At 37.6% G+C, this 16,548-nt stretch overlaps 4 protein-coding genes across 7 annotated transcripts; all 4 read left to right on the top strand.

Annotated features, from left to right (window-relative positions):
- Nucleotides 1-373: 373 nt before the first annotated feature.
- On the top strand, nucleotides 374-3,005 carry LOC114349611 (pancreatic triacylglycerol lipase-like). Of its 3 annotated transcripts, none has more exons than XM_028300055.1 (6): nucleotides 374-669; nucleotides 1,060-1,111; nucleotides 1,264-1,409; nucleotides 1,570-1,812; nucleotides 2,253-2,601; nucleotides 2,869-3,005. In XM_028300055.1, the coding sequence occupies exons 3-6, from the start codon at nucleotides 1,283-1,285 to the stop codon at nucleotides 2,924-2,926; spliced, it is 777 nt and encodes a 258-aa protein (XP_028155856.1). In that variant the 5' UTR covers nucleotides 374-669; nucleotides 1,060-1,111; nucleotides 1,264-1,282; the 3' UTR covers nucleotides 2,927-3,005. The 3 variants fall into 3 exon arrangements, with proteins under 3 accessions (XP_028155856.1, XP_028155855.1, XP_028155854.1); XM_028300054.1 differs by having other exon boundaries at nucleotides 390-614; XM_028300053.1 differs by lacking the exon at nucleotides 374-669 and adding an exon at nucleotides 712-964.
- A 2,395-nt stretch (nucleotides 3,006-5,400) lies between these two features.
- LOC114349594 (pancreatic triacylglycerol lipase-like) lies at nucleotides 5,401-8,785 on the top strand. Its single transcript, XM_028300015.1, has 6 exons — nucleotides 5,401-5,507; nucleotides 5,600-5,651; nucleotides 6,153-6,301; nucleotides 7,496-7,738; nucleotides 7,838-8,186; nucleotides 8,614-8,785. The coding sequence occupies exons 1-6, from the start codon at nucleotides 5,459-5,461 to the stop codon at nucleotides 8,666-8,668; spliced, it is 897 nt and encodes a 298-aa protein (XP_028155816.1). The 5' UTR covers nucleotides 5,401-5,458; the 3' UTR covers nucleotides 8,669-8,785.
- A 1,410-nt stretch (nucleotides 8,786-10,195) lies between these two features.
- LOC114349593 (pancreatic lipase-related protein 2-like) lies at nucleotides 10,196-15,696 on the top strand. Of its 2 annotated transcripts, none has more exons than XM_028300013.1 (6): nucleotides 10,196-10,306; nucleotides 10,398-10,449; nucleotides 10,781-10,929; nucleotides 11,248-11,493; nucleotides 11,701-12,049; nucleotides 15,565-15,696. In XM_028300013.1, exons 1-6 carry the CDS (start codon nucleotides 10,258-10,260, stop codon nucleotides 15,617-15,619), a joined length of 900 nt encoding a protein of 299 aa, XP_028155814.1. In that variant the 5' UTR covers nucleotides 10,196-10,257; the 3' UTR covers nucleotides 15,620-15,696. The 2 variants fall into 2 exon arrangements, with proteins under 2 accessions (XP_028155814.1, XP_028155815.1); XM_028300014.1 differs by lacking the exon at nucleotides 15,565-15,696 and adding an exon at nucleotides 12,359-12,674.
- LOC114349595 (cuticle protein 16.5-like) lies at nucleotides 13,715-14,569 on the top strand. The gene has a single exon (XM_028300017.1). It carries the CDS (start codon nucleotides 13,756-13,758, stop codon nucleotides 14,428-14,430), a length of 675 nt encoding a protein of 224 aa, XP_028155818.1. The 5' UTR covers nucleotides 13,715-13,755; the 3' UTR covers nucleotides 14,431-14,569.
- Nucleotides 15,697-16,548: the final 852 nt, after the last annotated feature.

Here is a 16,548-nt window from a genome sequence, read left to right as displayed (position 1 = left end):
GTACAAATTGTATCCCCCGACGAAGTAATCAATGTTGTTAGTGTTGGTCTACGTCTGGCATTGTTGGTAAGTACATAGTTCCTATATGAATCAACCGACTTTGGTTTTAACATCTTTTTTCTCCCCGGAGGAACCTTGGGTACCTACGTACGAGTAGGTAGTATTAAGTCGTATTCGCCCAAAGCCGCGTAAACAATATTAGGATGTTTCTAGACAACGTCATAACATTTTTATCTATTTTAATCAAAATTTATGAGACATTGATAACTGAGGTAATGCTCGTATTGTAGCATTATCGTTATAATCTATTCTCGCTACTGGAATTGATATCTTTATTATGGCGAGCGGTGCATGTAGGCAGTTAGGTTAGTTAGTCTGAACCTGACATTAAAATTGACCAAACTTTGGTCACTATAGTACACGGGGTTTTATTATTAGAAGTACCAATAGCAAATCATTTACTTACTTGCAATTTTTATTTACTGCTAAGATCTTCTTCATAAAGCTTCCATTTAAGTGTGGTGCGCACGCAGTTTAACGCAGTACCTACGCGACTTTGAATTTGATATTTTTAATTATTGTTCTTTAGTCGCTCAGATACCTAACTACTATGTGTAAGTACCAAAAAAAAACGTAAGTAGGTAAGTAGAGCTACAAAAACCGAAAGAGGTAAGAATGTTACTCAAATATTCAATAATCTTGTAAGGTTCTAATTTTGGAACGAAGGTTAAGATTAAGGTTTTATTGTAGTTGGTAAAATTAGTCTACTGGTAATCACAATTTGCACCCAATTTTATTGGTCAAATTGATAACTGCGGATGCTTGGATTAAATACTCAAAAAAATTTATAGTTTAGATTAAAGATACACGTTATAAATAAAGTAAAAGACAGCGGAATCAGTTCATATTGACAAAATGTACGCTCTAGTAAAGTGTCTTTTTGTCTTGAGTGCTGCTTTTGCAGGTAGGTTACTGAAGCTATGTGAATGAAATTATCGATATACTTTAAAACATGTCGAAGAAATTATACAAGTGCGTTGATTGTTATATTGATTACAGCCTCAGGCCACAGCTTAGGACCGGATGATATAGAGTTTCACTTATTCACACGGTAAGTTAAGGTTTTGTTATTTTTAAGATCTTTCATGTGCTGTCAAAAATGGTAGATTAGAAGTATGATATGACGAAACTCGTGAATCATGTCATGTCATAGTAGGTGAAATCCAGGCAAAGTAAGTCGTGAAACACTTTTAACTTTTCCAGCAATAACCCACAAGTGAGCATGCCAGTGAGGCCAATTGCATCTGAAATAGACTCTTCAGTTTTCGACCGGACGAAGCGCACGGTCATCGGTATCCACACGCACGGCCAGGGAGTCGGTAGCAACTTTGGAGCCTTTTTTGTGCAAGGTGAGGGCACCGATGTTAATAATTATTTGTTGATGTAAAAAATAGTGTTTGGAGATTTTTAAGACGGAAAATTATCATAACATTTCTGCAAAGTATAAGTACCTCTAAAGAATGTAGAGTCTACAATATTAAACACTGTTAAACACTATTTTATTTGCAGCTCACCTATCTGCTGAAGATGTGAATCTATTCGCTATTGACTGGAGCCGCGGTGCTTCTGTATACACCGAAGGTCTCTCCCAGGCACCTCAGTGCGGCCGGATCATCGCCGACTTCATAAACTTGATCATATCAGAGTTGAACTACAATGTTAACCAGATCCGCATAGTCGGGCACGGCTTAGGAGGACACGTCGCTGGTATCGCCGCAAGAAACGTTAATGGCATTGTTCCGCATATTATTGGTACGTGAAATTTAACAGATTCATAGGCGAGTACGCCTGAATCGTTCGTTCGTTCGTTTCAGCAAATGACGTCCACTGCTGGACAAAGGCCTCCTCCAAGGTTTTCCACAATGCACGGTCCTGCGCTGCCCGCATCCAGGCTCTTCCCGCAACCTTTACGAGATCGTCGGTCGACCTAGTAGGAGGCCTGCCCACGCTACGTCTTCCAGCCCGTGGTCGCCACTCGAGAACTTTTCTGCCCCAACGCCTGAATACTCAAATCTAATCTCAATATCAACTTTTCGCCAGATTTTCCATATATGCTTTTTAGTTAAATTTTAATGCTGTTCCATATTTGTTGACTATCTTGATGCAACGTAAAGAACGTTTCCTTTTTAAATCAAAATTGTGCTGCATAGTAACTGCTCGTGTTTTTCATTTACCTTTCGGTTTTGTTTTAGCTTTGGACCCATCTCTGGTCGGCTGGACTCACCATCCCGAGCGTCTTAACCCCGACGACGCGACTGTTGTGGAAGTCCTCCACACCACAGCTGGTCTCCTCGGCTACGACCATCCTTTGGGTGACCTCGACTTCTACCCCAATGGAGGCTCATTCCAGCCTGGCTGTGCTACTGACGTCAGCTGCTCTCACACCTACTCGTACGCTTTCTACGCAGAGTCCCTTACCAGCCAAATCAATGGTGGAGCCAAATTCATTGGAACTAAATGCGACAGCTATAGCCAGGCTATCACGTTGTCTTGCTCTGGAGCGAGAGACGTAACCTTCGGTGGAACTGCATCTAAGACGAGGTAAATGTATTTCGGTCTTTCGTTAGGATTAACGTCATCCAATGCTAATGAGTTTCCACAACGACCAGTTATACGCTGCCGCATTTAATTTTGTGTTCCTAAAACCCTTGCTGTAACTGACAATCTATATGGCATTTCTTATACCTTTAAGTAGTTAGCTTTATAAAGTATCGTACCAGCTGCTGAGTTACAGGTTACAAGTAATAAATTAATAAAAAAATATTGGTTTAATTATTTGTTAATGTGTAAGTATGTTTTTTGTTTCAGTGGCTCTGGAATTTACACCTTTACCACCAACGCTTCTCCACCTTTCGCCACGAATTAAAACCATATTGTTATGATCACTTTTATGTAATAAAACTATTTATAAAAGTTTGTTGAATAAAAAATATAATGAAATTTTAGTTTTCTTTTAATTTTATCACACAACTTCAGCTGTTGCGGAAAAGTGAAATAAGTAAACATTTATCTTGAGAAAATACAGTGAGTTAGTGGATGTAATTAACGTAAATAGTAAATACGTCATGAAATCTCTATTTACAATTTTGCTATATTACTTGAGTTCGATTTACGTTTCATTTATCTATCCAAACTAATTGATTGCTTGAGAATGAATTATAAGTATTATAATAGATGCAATCAATCTGTATAGTTTAATGATAATGTATAAAGTAGGAGGATGTTATTGTTGAAATTATTTTGGTGAAACATCCGGTTTTTCTGAGTTTTTTCAATTANTTCAATTGGATAAATAATGGGAATGAGTATATTTAACCGGTCATACACATGATAACTATCTTAAGCTTATGCATATAGGGTGTTTTGTGAGAGTAGAACCTTAGACAACCTTACTCCGAGAATTGACATTTTATTCGATACTACATAGTTTCGTCTACCTACGCATTGTGCACTTACGACAACATTATTAAGTGCTTTACATTGTATTAAAATGCACCAAATATTTAATCGCTGAAAATGGCATTATCCTTTTATTTTTGTCCACCTCTTGTAACATTACGGATGCAATGAATTATTATTATGTACCTTAGCCTCTCTACCTCACACTGCTCTACCAACCACCTCACCTTATTGCTTCGATTTCCTTGGTTGTAGGTCTACATAGGAGTTGTATCGTGTTGCACGATAAGTGGTTATAGTTCTGTCACTATTATTGAGCCTAGATACCATCAACTCTACCTTTGCGAACAGATCTAGGTGAAGGTACACCACACCTTATTTTAGGCATTTGAAGTGCAGGCTTAAGTTACTTTTTAGTCCGTACAATAAATAACACAGGTCAACAAAAAAAAATTTTTTTTTGCGCATGGATTTTACTTATTATATTCTGATTATATAAGCAAATGTATATAAAAAAGTGCGATTACAAATCGAAAATATTTGCTTTTTAAGAAGTTATAGCGATTTGAATTTTCCATCTTCATAGTAGAATGACTCTCAAGATGCACGTCACATTCTCATTGGGATGTATTTATAAATAATTATGGGGGCTTATTCGCAAGAACATCATGCACGCTTTCATCAAAATATAGTGGGATTTGAGAAACGACATTACCAAGGCCAGTATACTAAAAGCATTATAGGGTTAGATTTTTATGAAAAAAATCTTCTATGGAACATGACAGGAAATTAGAACTTTTCATTTTTAATAAATATTTGGACTCTATTTTAATTTTTCTCTTGTGAGAATGAATCCTTAATGGATGTTTGTTATGTTTTAATAATTAGAAAGAATGAAAGAAAGAAAGAAAAAAATATATTTGGCAACAAATTACATCATCTCTATGTTCATGTTTCATACATTCATTGATATGAATTTTTCTATTTTTTACACATAAAAGCAAATTCAGAACAATTTTTTGTTGTTATTCTTGTTTCTAGGTTATAAAGCAATAAAAATAAGCTATGCATAACCCGTGCGCAAAAATACTGTAGACAGTTGTAATCTATACTTATAATAAATCTGTAGAGAGGTCAATTCTGTACATGAAATATATTTTCAAAATAACTATCAGGGGGTGATTAGTGATCGATACTGATGCCAAAAATGCAATCAGTAAAATTTTTGTCTGTCTGTCTGTCTGTCTGTCTGTCTGTATGTTCCTTATAGAAACAAAAACTACTCGACGGATTTTAACGAAACTTGGTACAATTATTCTTCATACTCCAGGGCAGGTTATAGGAAACTAAGGAATTCCCACGGGAACGGGAATTAGCGGAAAAATCCTTTTGTATGTAAAATCTAAACCGCTTAAGTTAGACGCTTGAAATTTGGCATGCAGGTACCTTAGTAAACTTAAAGCTTAGTTACAACAGGATATTGCAAAATTCCCACGGGAACGGGAGTTAGCGGGAAAAAACATTTGTATGAAAAAATCTAAACCGCGTAAGATCTAGTCTAGATCCACGCGTACGAAGTCGCGGGCGGCCGCTAGTAATAAATAAATAAATATCCTTGGACATTTTACACTGCGCCTCTAGCCCCAAACTACTACTAGATATTAAGTTTTTAGCCCTACTAACCTAAATTTCTTATTATTTATTCACAAAAATGTCAGCACCATTTAAATGCGTCATTTCTATTCATACAGTTTGTTATCAAATATAGTATCAATTATGTGAGAAAAAATGTTTATCAAAGGATTTTCGGATCATAATCTTTAAAGAGCTACGGAAATGCTTAACTCCCAATCGAACACTTCTATTGGCTGGATTGATAAATATGTTTGTCTGGATTAAGTATGCTCAGACATAAATTATGATTGTTAAGATAATAAACAAAGGTTTATATAAAGAGTAAAATTTGGAAATCGCCGATAGTACTCGGTGGTTGCTTACAATGTACGCTGCATTGAAGTGTATTGTGATCTTGAGCGTTGCAATTGCAGGTAAATACAACTTCTAAAAAACAATAATATATTTACGATACATACGAAATAATTAAGATTGATTTAGTACATTTTGTTATTTTTGATTCCAGCCTCAAGCCACAGTTTGGGCCCAGCGGATGTAGTATTACACTTATTTACACGGTAAGATCTCCTGTTTTGACTTACTTGACTTATGGTCCTATGTCCCCTAGATGGGGCAGAGGGTGTCCACAACAGTCCTCCATCGCGTTCGGTCTTGCTTGAGCTATGTGTTTGATCTCGCTCCAAGTCTTGCCGATCTTCTTCGCCTCGTCTGCCACAGTGCGCCGCCAAGTTTGCTTGGGAATATAACATAATATTAATATTACATACGTTAAGTAGGTAGTTAGTTAATGGTGAAAGTGTTTCTCAGAGAATCAAAATTTAAAGTGGCGGAGTCTTAGTTCTCGTAGATCATCAGCGTAGAGTGATAGCGGATAGTAAATAGTAGAGTCTTCCAGCTTAAGCAGGTTTCAAGACACCATAGTGGAAATATAAATTGTATTCATGACAAATCTATACTCTTCTCAATACGAGTAGAAGCATTTATTTTAACTTAATTTTCTACGTCGTTTTAAACCTAACCCAAGAATGGATAGATTTGGTTGATTTTTGCTTTTTCAGGGCTAACCCATCAGTAAGTGTACCAGTGCTGCCCAATTTCAATTCTCTGCTGAACTCTGGTGTGTACAACCCTGCAAGGCCCACGGTCATCAGCATCCACACCAGTGGTGAAGGAGTCGGCAGCAACTTTGGAGCCTTCATCGTGCGAGGTTAGTTTTGAAAGAAACAATTAAAGAAATTTTTCATTTAGGTAGTTCAAAATCGTCAAAATAATTAAATTATGTATTAAGAGCGCTTTCACTTTTAGGCGATTTACCAGCGCGACAAACGCGGGACAGAGGCGCTGCCGAAAATTTCATACCATGTGACACCGGATTCACATTATAAAAACGCCGCTGCCGCGCTGCTTTCGCGTTTCTAACGCCCTAATGTGAAAGCGCTCTTAGAGATGGTTCCACAATTGTTTTTTTTTAACCAAGATGGCAACCAATTACCATGTGTCATGCTTTAAGGTAGAACCTAGAACATATCGCTGTCTGTGGAAATTTCGAGAGAAACTATCGGGAAGCGATGAGGTTTAGAGACTGTTCAGATCATCTTTGGAATGTTTAGGTACACTTTTTATCTTTGGATTAATTATGACGATCGTGATTATCTGATATGGTCATGCACAAGCAATATTTGTAATAATACTCTGTCGTATTATCTGCGATCTTATATCACTAGATAATTTTTCGTTTACAATTTTAAACTGAATTTGTTTTCAAGACAAAGCGCTTTAATAGCAATAATACATAGAACAGCTCAAAATAAAGTTAAAGAAATGTGAATTTAAACGTAAATAATCCTTGTTACATTCCCTATAATATGGTCAAGTGAAGCGATGGCTGGTTCACACGTCATGTCTGTGAACAGGCGCTGCCTTCGGGGACTGGTCAAGGAAAGATATACCTGACATAAAATATATGTATCAAAACGCAACAATTAACCTAGAAATTAGCACGGCACTAAAGAAATATATTCAAAACTGCCACGCGGTCTCGTGCTAGATGGGCGTCTTAAAGGCCACCTTCTATCAACGGGAGCGCGTGGTAAGTAACTTGCTTCTGAATGTATGTAACTTCCGACTTTTTTATATTTTTAAACCGGCAGACAGTGGTGACTGAGTTTGTTGTGGCGCTTCTTCTCAGCACTTGCCAAATGTTTGTCTCGAAGCGCTGGTAGGGCAAAAAAAGAATGAGACATGTAAAGGCTCCTTAAGAGCATTTGACGATTTGCAAGAACTAATTTAATTAGTCTAAACAAATAAAGATAATTTTGATTTTGATTTTGATTTTTGTTAAGTAGAAGATAAATAATATAAAAATCTTACCTAAATAACATTGTCTTGATTTTGATTGCAGACCATCTGACCCGTGAAGATGTGAACGTATTCGCTGTGGACTGGAGTAACGGTGCCTCCATGTACTCCGAGGGTCTTTCTCAGGCACCTCAGTGTGGTCAGATCATCGCCAACTTTATCAATGATATCATCAGGCAATTGAGCTACAACGTCAACCAGATCCGCATTGTCGGACATGGTTTGGGAGCCCACGTCGCCGGAATTGCCGCAAGACAGATTACTGGCAATGTTCCCCATATCTTTGGTACGTAAAGGCCTTAATTAAATATCAGTTTCGTACCTCCAAGTAGGTACCTACTTGACCTATATTAAAAGAAATAATGATAACGTTTTGTATTTTCAGCTCTGGACCCGTCTCTGGTTGGCTGGACTCACCACCCCGACCGTCTTAACCCCGACGACGCCACTCTTGTGGAAGTCCTCCACACCACGGCTGGGATCCTCGGCTACGACCATCCCTTGGGTGACCTCGACTTCTACCCTAATGGAGGCTCGTTCCAGCCTGGCTGTGCTACTGACGTCAGCTGTTCCCACACCTACGCCTATGCGTTCTATGCCGAGTCCCTCACCAGCGAACTCACCAACGGGGCCAAGTTTGTTGGAACTAAATGCGACAGTTATGAACAGGCTATCACGATGTCATGCTCTGGAGCAAGAGACGCCATCTTCGGTGGAACTGAAACTAAGACTAGGTAAATATGTCAATTTCTTTAAAAAATCTATTCCAAAATCTTTTTGGGTTAGTTACAGTTCTCGGATGAACTAAAGTAGAGCACGAAAAAATTAAAAGTTAAAAAAAACCCAAATCTGGAAAGTCTCTTTTGAGATATTATTTCTGTTTTGTAGCTACAACAATGAACTTAGAGTTACTGTTTTTCAGAACAGAAAAAGTAAACCACTGAAGCTGGTGATAAGTTTTTTTATTTGTGTGTGTTGGAATTCACTTCTAGCATCAGACCAAGCTTCGCATTTAAGGACGGACGTGCAGAAACGTGGTTATAGATTAGTTAGTTATTGAGTAGTAGTTATCTAACTACACAGTGGGCCAAGTTACAATGATAATTTTATTTTACGTGATATGAAATAAAAAAAACATTATTACTTATTTCTTTGTTCCAGCTCCGGGATCTACACCTTCAGCACTAACTTTGTCCCACCTTTCGCCCAGAACTAAAAAATATTCATGATCCTCGTGAAATGAAATGTTTCTGTAATACTTTGTGAAATAAAATTGAATCTATATTTTTTGTTTGTGTGGATTAAATTAAGTTACAATACAGATCTTTGGTTACGATAAGCTTCTCTTTGTCCTCCCTTAATAAGAGTATAATACCTAATAACTAATAGTAATAGCGTACTTACCTCTGTGTATTTTCTTGACGTTTCGATTAGGTTATTATTACTGGCCGTCATCTTCATAACGTTGGGTTTCATTGAAGCTCCACCTTTAGATCATGGCTGCTTCAAGCCTGTAATGAATTAAGCTATAGTTACGGGAATATCTGATTCAGATAGGAGCTCGTTATTTATTAGCTTTTGCGTGAATTTTGGTAAGCGAGATAAAAACTATTTTACGTTTTTTCCTGCGTCTCATACTCTATGTGAAATGTATCTAAATCACGTAATAAAGATTATAAAAAAAACATCTTCATAAACTTTCACATTATTAATTTAAACTAGCTTTCCGCCCGCGGCTTCGCCCGCGTGGAATTTTGTCTGTCACAGAAAAACAATATCGCGCGCGTATTTGCTCACGGTTTAGACCTGCCCTGGACTACGACAAACATTTTAAAACCAAAATCAGCTCAATCGGCCCAACCGTTCTCGAGTTATAATCAGACTAACGAACATCAATTCATTTTTATTTATATAGACTAGTAGGACTTTTCTTTCACTTACCTTTCTTCCTTACTTCATTGTATTTCCAATTGCACATTATTGAAAATATTTCACTACAGTTACGAGTAAACCAAACTAAACTAAGCTAGGTGGACCGACGATCTGGTAAAGGTCGCGGGAAGAGCCTGGATGCGGGCAGCGCAGAACCGTGCATTGTGGAAAACCTTGGAGGAGGCCTTTGTCCAGCAGTGGACGTCATTTGGCTGAAACGAACGAACGAACGAACGAGTAAAAACCTGTTTTAGAAATTAGAGTATAAATTACTGTCATTGCGTTTCCCGCGCAAAACTCCCAGACAAATCAAATCAGCTTCGATGACGAGCAACACAATTTTTTTCATAAATTAAGGTTCGCAGCCAGTTCGTGCGATTTGCAGGCAGTGTTAAGTTTTTTTTTAATTGGAGATATTTTTATAATGGACTATTATAAAAATATCTCCAATTAAAAAAAAATCAATGAATGCTTTAACTTCGGTCACAGAATAAGTAATAGCTTCGGTGTAGTAGAGGGAAATGCCTGGAACACAATTTCTGAATTCGGGACTTTATTTAGACTAGTTAGGAGGTGAACCCCGCCCCCTTAGGCTAGGAGGAAATTTTTAAATCGTGCTGTTTAAAAAAAGTAATATCAATTTCGCGGGAAATTGTTTAATTATCTGTGGATTTTTCAGATCATAATCTACATGGAGTTAAAGACAATACGTAATTAGTTAGGACACTTCGATTGGCTGAATACGTTATCTTTAACGGATTATGATGTATACTCGGAAATCATTATTCTTATGATAATAAAATACAAGTTATTATAAAATACAATTTGGGAACTCGCCGATGGTACTCTTTAGTCAGTCAGTGGTTTGATATAATGCATGCTACATTGAAGTATCTTTTGGTATTGAGTGTTGCAATTGCAGGTAAAAAATATAGTTACAATACTATTAAACATAAATATTTTCCGATACTATAAAATACGTTTCACTTACGTTTCGTTGTTTTCGATTCCAGCCTCAGGACACAGCTTACAGCCCGGGGATGTAGTGTTTCACTTATTTACACGGTAAGTTTTCTACCTTTATTTTTCGTTAAGATCAGAACAGATGTTAAAATAAATTACCACAGAGAAACAGAAGGTTGCACTGAATTCTGTCAAATATTTTTTACATAAATAAAAATCACAAACATTGCTATGAGGTCTCAGAGTGCGCGTGGACGCATAGGGTGACACACGAACCAATCACAGAGTTCAACGCTGTGCGTTCGATTTGCTGCTTCACTTAAGCAAGCATCGTTAGTGAATACGGGCGTGAGTTAACGACGATTGCCATAAATCGCCAAAATAGGAACACTGCTTCGTTATTTGATATTTATTATTTTTTATAATTTTTCAGGCAAAATCCCCAAGAGAGCAGACCAGTGCTGCCAACTTTCGCTTCCCTGCTGAACTCTACTGTATATAACCCAACGCTGCCCACGATCATCAGCATCCACACCAGCGGTCAGGGTGTCGGTGGTAATTTCGCAGCCTTCATAGTGAGAGGTGAGTCGAATCATGGGGAGATAATATGACGCTTCTCGATGCACGAATATTAACTCAGCTGTCGAAATGTAACTAAATAAATATTAAATGTGCTATTGGTGAAATACTGCGGGACTTTTTTTCTCTTGAGTAGGTACAACAAAGTACACATCTGTAATCATCACCGCCATTTATGACGTATGACCGTAGTCACAGAAGCACTTTTTGTTTACAAATATACACCCATAATAACGTTGACATAAGTCTTGACGTCTCATTTCAGATCAGATAAGTTAAACATATAAAAAAATCTTACCTAAATAACCTTTTTTATTGCAGACCACCTGGCCCGTGAAGATGTGAACATATTCGCTGTGGACTGGAGTCCTGGCTCCTCCATGTACTCTGAAGGCCTATCCCAAGCGCCTCAGTGCGGCCGAATCATCGCGAACTTCATCAATGACGTCATCATAGCGGAGTTAAGCTATGACGTCAACCAGATCCGTTTTGTCGGACACGGCTTGGGTGCCCACGTTGCAGGAATTGCTGCAAGACTCATTAATGGCAATGTTCCCCATATCTTTGGTATGTGGATCGTGTTGAATAGCTTTAATTGATTTTTATTTTTAGTTTAGGTATTTAGTGTTCTTTGAAGTTTGAACAGATCTTCTCAAATCTTTATTGATTTATTCTACGAAAATTTTAAAGTTTGTAGTTAAAACATACCTTTTGTTGATAACATAAATACTCATATACGTCATAGATTTCTGAAATCGCATTTTATATTTTCAGCTCTGGACCCGTCTCTGGTAGGCTGGACTCACCACCCCGAGCGTCTGAACCCCGACGACGCCACTCTTGTGGAAGTCCTCCACACCACGGCTGGGATCCTCGGCTACGACTATCCCTTGGGTGACCTCGACTTCTACCCTAATGGAGGCTCGTTCCAGCCTGGCTGTGCTACTGACGTCAGCTGTTCCCACACCTACGCCTATGCGTTCTATGCCGAGTCTCTCACCAGCGAAATCACCAACGGGGCCAAGTTTGTTGGAACCAAATGCGACAGCTATGACCAAGCCATCACGATGTCATGCTCTGGAGACAAAGACGCAATCTTTGGTGGAACTGAAACTAAGACTAGGTAAATATATCAAAGTTCACCAGCTCCAGGGTGGATTTTCGAGACTGATATAATTAAAAATGAGATACCTTAACGATTGTAGCTACGAGAAAACTTTTCTAAGCAGATTTTCTCCAGTTAAAGTTCGGTTTGCACCAAACTAGTAAGAAAAGGAGATGACAGATGTGTTTTGTATAACTAATCAGATTTCCGAACTGAAGTTGAGCAAAGATTGGTTAACAAATCTTTCGTCTCCTCTCTTCTCCGCTTTGGTGGAAACTATACTAATATTGTATTTGTTTCTGTTATATTGATTTTTTTTTGTTTCAGCACCGGAATCTACACCTTCAGCACTAACATATTTCCACCATTTGCCCAGGGCTAGACCACATAAATCAGCATTGTGAAATAAAACGTTTCTTTATTATTTATTTGTGAAATAAAACTGAAGCATGTTTGTTTATTTTTTTTAAACTGTATCTATGTAAAAAATCTTTAACTAATTGAGTCTCAATGTTTTAATTTAAATTTGAAATATGTATGTATTGCACGCCATCTGCTTGGCAAATTGTAGCTGAACAATTTTACGTTTAAATTTAAGATCCATCAATGTATGATTATGTACCTACAATTGCAATAAACTAATTTGATTTGATTTGATTTGATTTGATTTGATTTGATTTGATTTGTATTATTGACGAATTCATTAATAAAGCAAACAGTGTTTTGAAAACACGAGCTAAGTACGTAATAATGAGAGTATGTATTTGGGACCCCGTTATTATTTATTTAATAAAGAATTTGAACCTGAATTAAGAAAAAAAGAAAAAAATATACTGTTTTTTCCTTACCTGATTTAAGAAACAAACCATTAAAAAACCAAACCTGTTTTATATTTACTCAGTAACTACGGCTAAAAATAATATAAATTAAAATATAACAATGTAGTTGGTTGATGCAAAGGACTATTTTATGTTGACATTTCTGCATGACAAGGAAAAAGCTTACAAATTAACAAAGGCAATTTGTCCTCTTCAAGAATTGCCTTGGTTTATTATAATCAACATTGAAATCTTTTTCAAAGGAGGTATATTCTTTGTAAATCTTATGTCGTTTTTATTTTGCATAAAGGGGCTTGATTTTATAATCTAAAATTACGTAAGTATGCACCAGTGCTACCTACAGAAAAAAAAAAACAATTTGTACTAGTGCCCGTATTCATGAACATTAGGTACTATGAGGTCTCACAGGGCGCGCGGACGCACAGGGTCACACACGGACCAATAACAGAGCTCTATTGAACGCTGTGCGTTCGATTTGCTGCTCGTTTGTGAATACGGGCGTAAATTTATTAGTCTTGCGGTAAGATATCTTGAACAAGAAAAAAGTTTTTATGAGATAAGGGCGAGCACGTGTGCCTCAGGTAAAAATCAACTTTGAAACTAATAAACCCAAAGTCCGTTTTTGCTTACCCGTCAGTTGCATTGCCCTATAAATGAGCGTTTGTTATCTTTTACTTAGTAATTCTGTGTAAAAGCCACGACGATGATGAACTGACTAGTTCTAGATTCTGGTCGGCCTCGGTGATTGTAAATACCAGCTTCCTGAACGAGCGTATTGCACCGGTTCTCGAAAGGAGATCGCCCTTAGCTTTTGTGATTACTTTCTATAAATACGATACTTTGCATTGTCAGGCATCAGTCGTTCACCGAACAACACAGACCACAATGTTCAAGCTGGTGGTGTTGAGTGCTATCTTCGCAGCGGCCGCGGCCGAGCCCGGTTTGCTCGCGCCAGCTTTCGGGGCGCCTCTTGCTTACTCCTCGGTGTACTCGCCAGGTGTCACCAGCATCTCGCAGCAGGCCAGCAGTGTTGTGCACCCCTCGCCTCCCCTAGTCTACTCGGCTCCAGTCGCGTATTCCCACTTCATCAAGAAACGATCAGCGCCTTTCGCCTATGTCGCCCCGACGACTTACCTCACGAATACGCGTATCGCTGCCGCACCCCTGGCGACCACCTACAGCGCGCCTGCCCTGCTCCACAGCGCACCAATTGTACCAGCAGCTCAACTGAGCTACGCCACGCACTTCATCAAGAAGAGGTCTGCTCCCTTGGTGCCGACTACCTACATTGCGCCGACCACATACGCAGCGGCCGCGCCACTTCTGACGTCGACCTACGCCGCCGCTCCCCTGGTGCACTCCGCTCCTCTGATCTCGCAGCCTATCACTTACTCCCATTTCATCAAGAAGCGATCAGCGCCTCTGTTCAACGCCTTCGTCGCCCCTTCCTCCTACTCGACCCAGTCCAGAGTCGACGTCCGCACCAGCCCTCTGATCTCCACCACCTACACTTCCCCGATCGCCTACTCTAGTCCTATTGCTTACACACACGTGTACTAAGCATTTGATTTGGAAGATAGACGTCTTAAACATACATTTTACAGTAAATCCACTCACATGCTCAAATAATGCCGATTGTACATACCTACACATAAGTTTGATTTTTAAATACCTACCAATGTCAATAAACAGATTTTGAATACGATATTAATTGTATTATTTACGTCATTTTCATTACTCTCATACAATATTCAATTGAATGGCAACCATATTTTGTTATTGCTTTAAAATCGATAGTAGGGTTTTAGGATCAACTCGTTTACCACCTCGTACATACTCGTAACTAATCTAATAATAATGTATTTCTATGCAACGTACCTTATCCTTTATGTACCATCTCGAGTTTTCTGCTTGGCTGAAAGGTTGATTAGGAGATAATGCCAAAGTACGAGTAATTAAGTTCGCCTTTTGTACTTTTTTATCCACAACGAGGAAGCTCTTGGCTTGTATTTCATTCTCACCTGATGGTACTCTGTAAAACGTGCCATAAAGTTTTTAATAAATATACTTAAGCAGGTATTTATTAGTAACAACAAAAATCATACAAACACGTCCAACAGCCAGCGCTACGTAAACTTACGTCACTCACTTTTTGAAAATACAAGTAGGTAAACATCAAACATGACGCTTCACTTTCCCGCCAAAAAGATCCTTAATTTTTACTTTTTTTTTTTTTTTTTTTTTNGCGCTTTTCCTAATTTTTACTTGACAATCAAGTACAATCAAAGACGATCGAATTAAAAAACAAAAGGTATGACATGAAAAATAAAAACAATTTTGTATGTGGCCAGTGGTACCACAGGTACGGAGATAGCGAGCGGCCTAAACGCACAAGCTGGTTTTTCAAGTTTTTGTGACATTTGAAGTAAATAATTATTGTATTGATTTTTAACTTATTCAACGACAGGCTAGGGTAAATAATTTTTTTCTTATAAGGTGACTTCAATTAGTGGGGGCCACGAGTCCAAAACCGGTCTCANTAATCCGTTTTGAATAACTAATCAGATTTCCGAACTGAAGTTGAGCAAAGATTGGTTAACAAATCTTTCGTCTCCTCTCTTCTCCGCTTTGATGGAAACTATACTAAGTAATATTGTATTTGTTTCTGTTATATTGATTTTTTTTTTGTTTCAGAACCGGAATCTACACCTTCAGCACAAACATATTTCCACCATTCGCCCAAGGCTAAGACCACATAAATCAGCATTGTGAAATAAAACGTTTCTTTATTACTTATTTATTTGTGAAATAAAACTGAAGCATGTTTGTTTATTTTTTGAAAACTGTAGATGTAAAAAATCTTTAACTAATTGAATCTCAATGTTTTAAATTAAATTTGAAATAAGTATTATTGACGAATTCATTAATAAACCAAACAGTGTTTTGAAAACACGAGCTAAGTACGTAATATTGAGAGTATGTATTTGGGACTCCGTTATTATTTATTTAATAAAGGATTTGAACCTGAATTAAAAAAAAGAAAAAATATACTGTTTTGTACAAACAAACATATGTCTACAGCTTAAGATGTTTGTGTTTTATATTTACTCAGTAACTTCGGCTAAAAATAATATAAATTAAAATACAACAATGTAGTTGGTTGATGCAAAGGAATATTTTATGTTGACATTTCTGCATAACAAGAAAAAAGCTTACAAATTAACAATAAAAATAAATAAATCTTTGGACAATTTCACACAGCGCCAGCTAGCCCCAAAGTAAGCAACTTAATGCTTGTGTTATGGGTGCTAGCTTAACGGATATACTACTTATATACTTTTTTTTTTTTAAATACATAAATATTATACATAGTCACACCCAGACCCGTCACAGAAATTAAAATTCATCATTTCAATTTCTGCCCGGCCGGGGATCGAACCCGGGACCTCTCGGCATAGTAGTCCGTTCTGAACCACTACACCAAACGGCCGACACAATGGCAATTTTGTCCTCTTCAAGAATTGCCTTGGTTTATTATCATCAAAATTGAAATCTTTTTCAAAGGAGGTATATTTTTTGTAAATCTTATGTCGTTTTTATTTTGCATAAAGGGGCTTGATTTTAAAATAATCTTAAATTACGTAAGTATGCACCAGTGCTACCTACAGAAAAAAAAAA

This window comes from Ostrinia furnacalis, unplaced genomic scaffold (assembly GCF_004193835.3).
Source record: "Ostrinia furnacalis isolate ACB-3 unplaced genomic scaffold, ASM419383v2 OfSCF0694, whole genome shotgun sequence".
NCBI lineage: Eukaryota > Metazoa > Arthropoda > Insecta > Lepidoptera > Crambidae > Ostrinia > Ostrinia furnacalis.
Note: the sequence above shows the minus strand (reverse complement) of the source record. Positions and strands in the feature narration are given on the sequence as shown.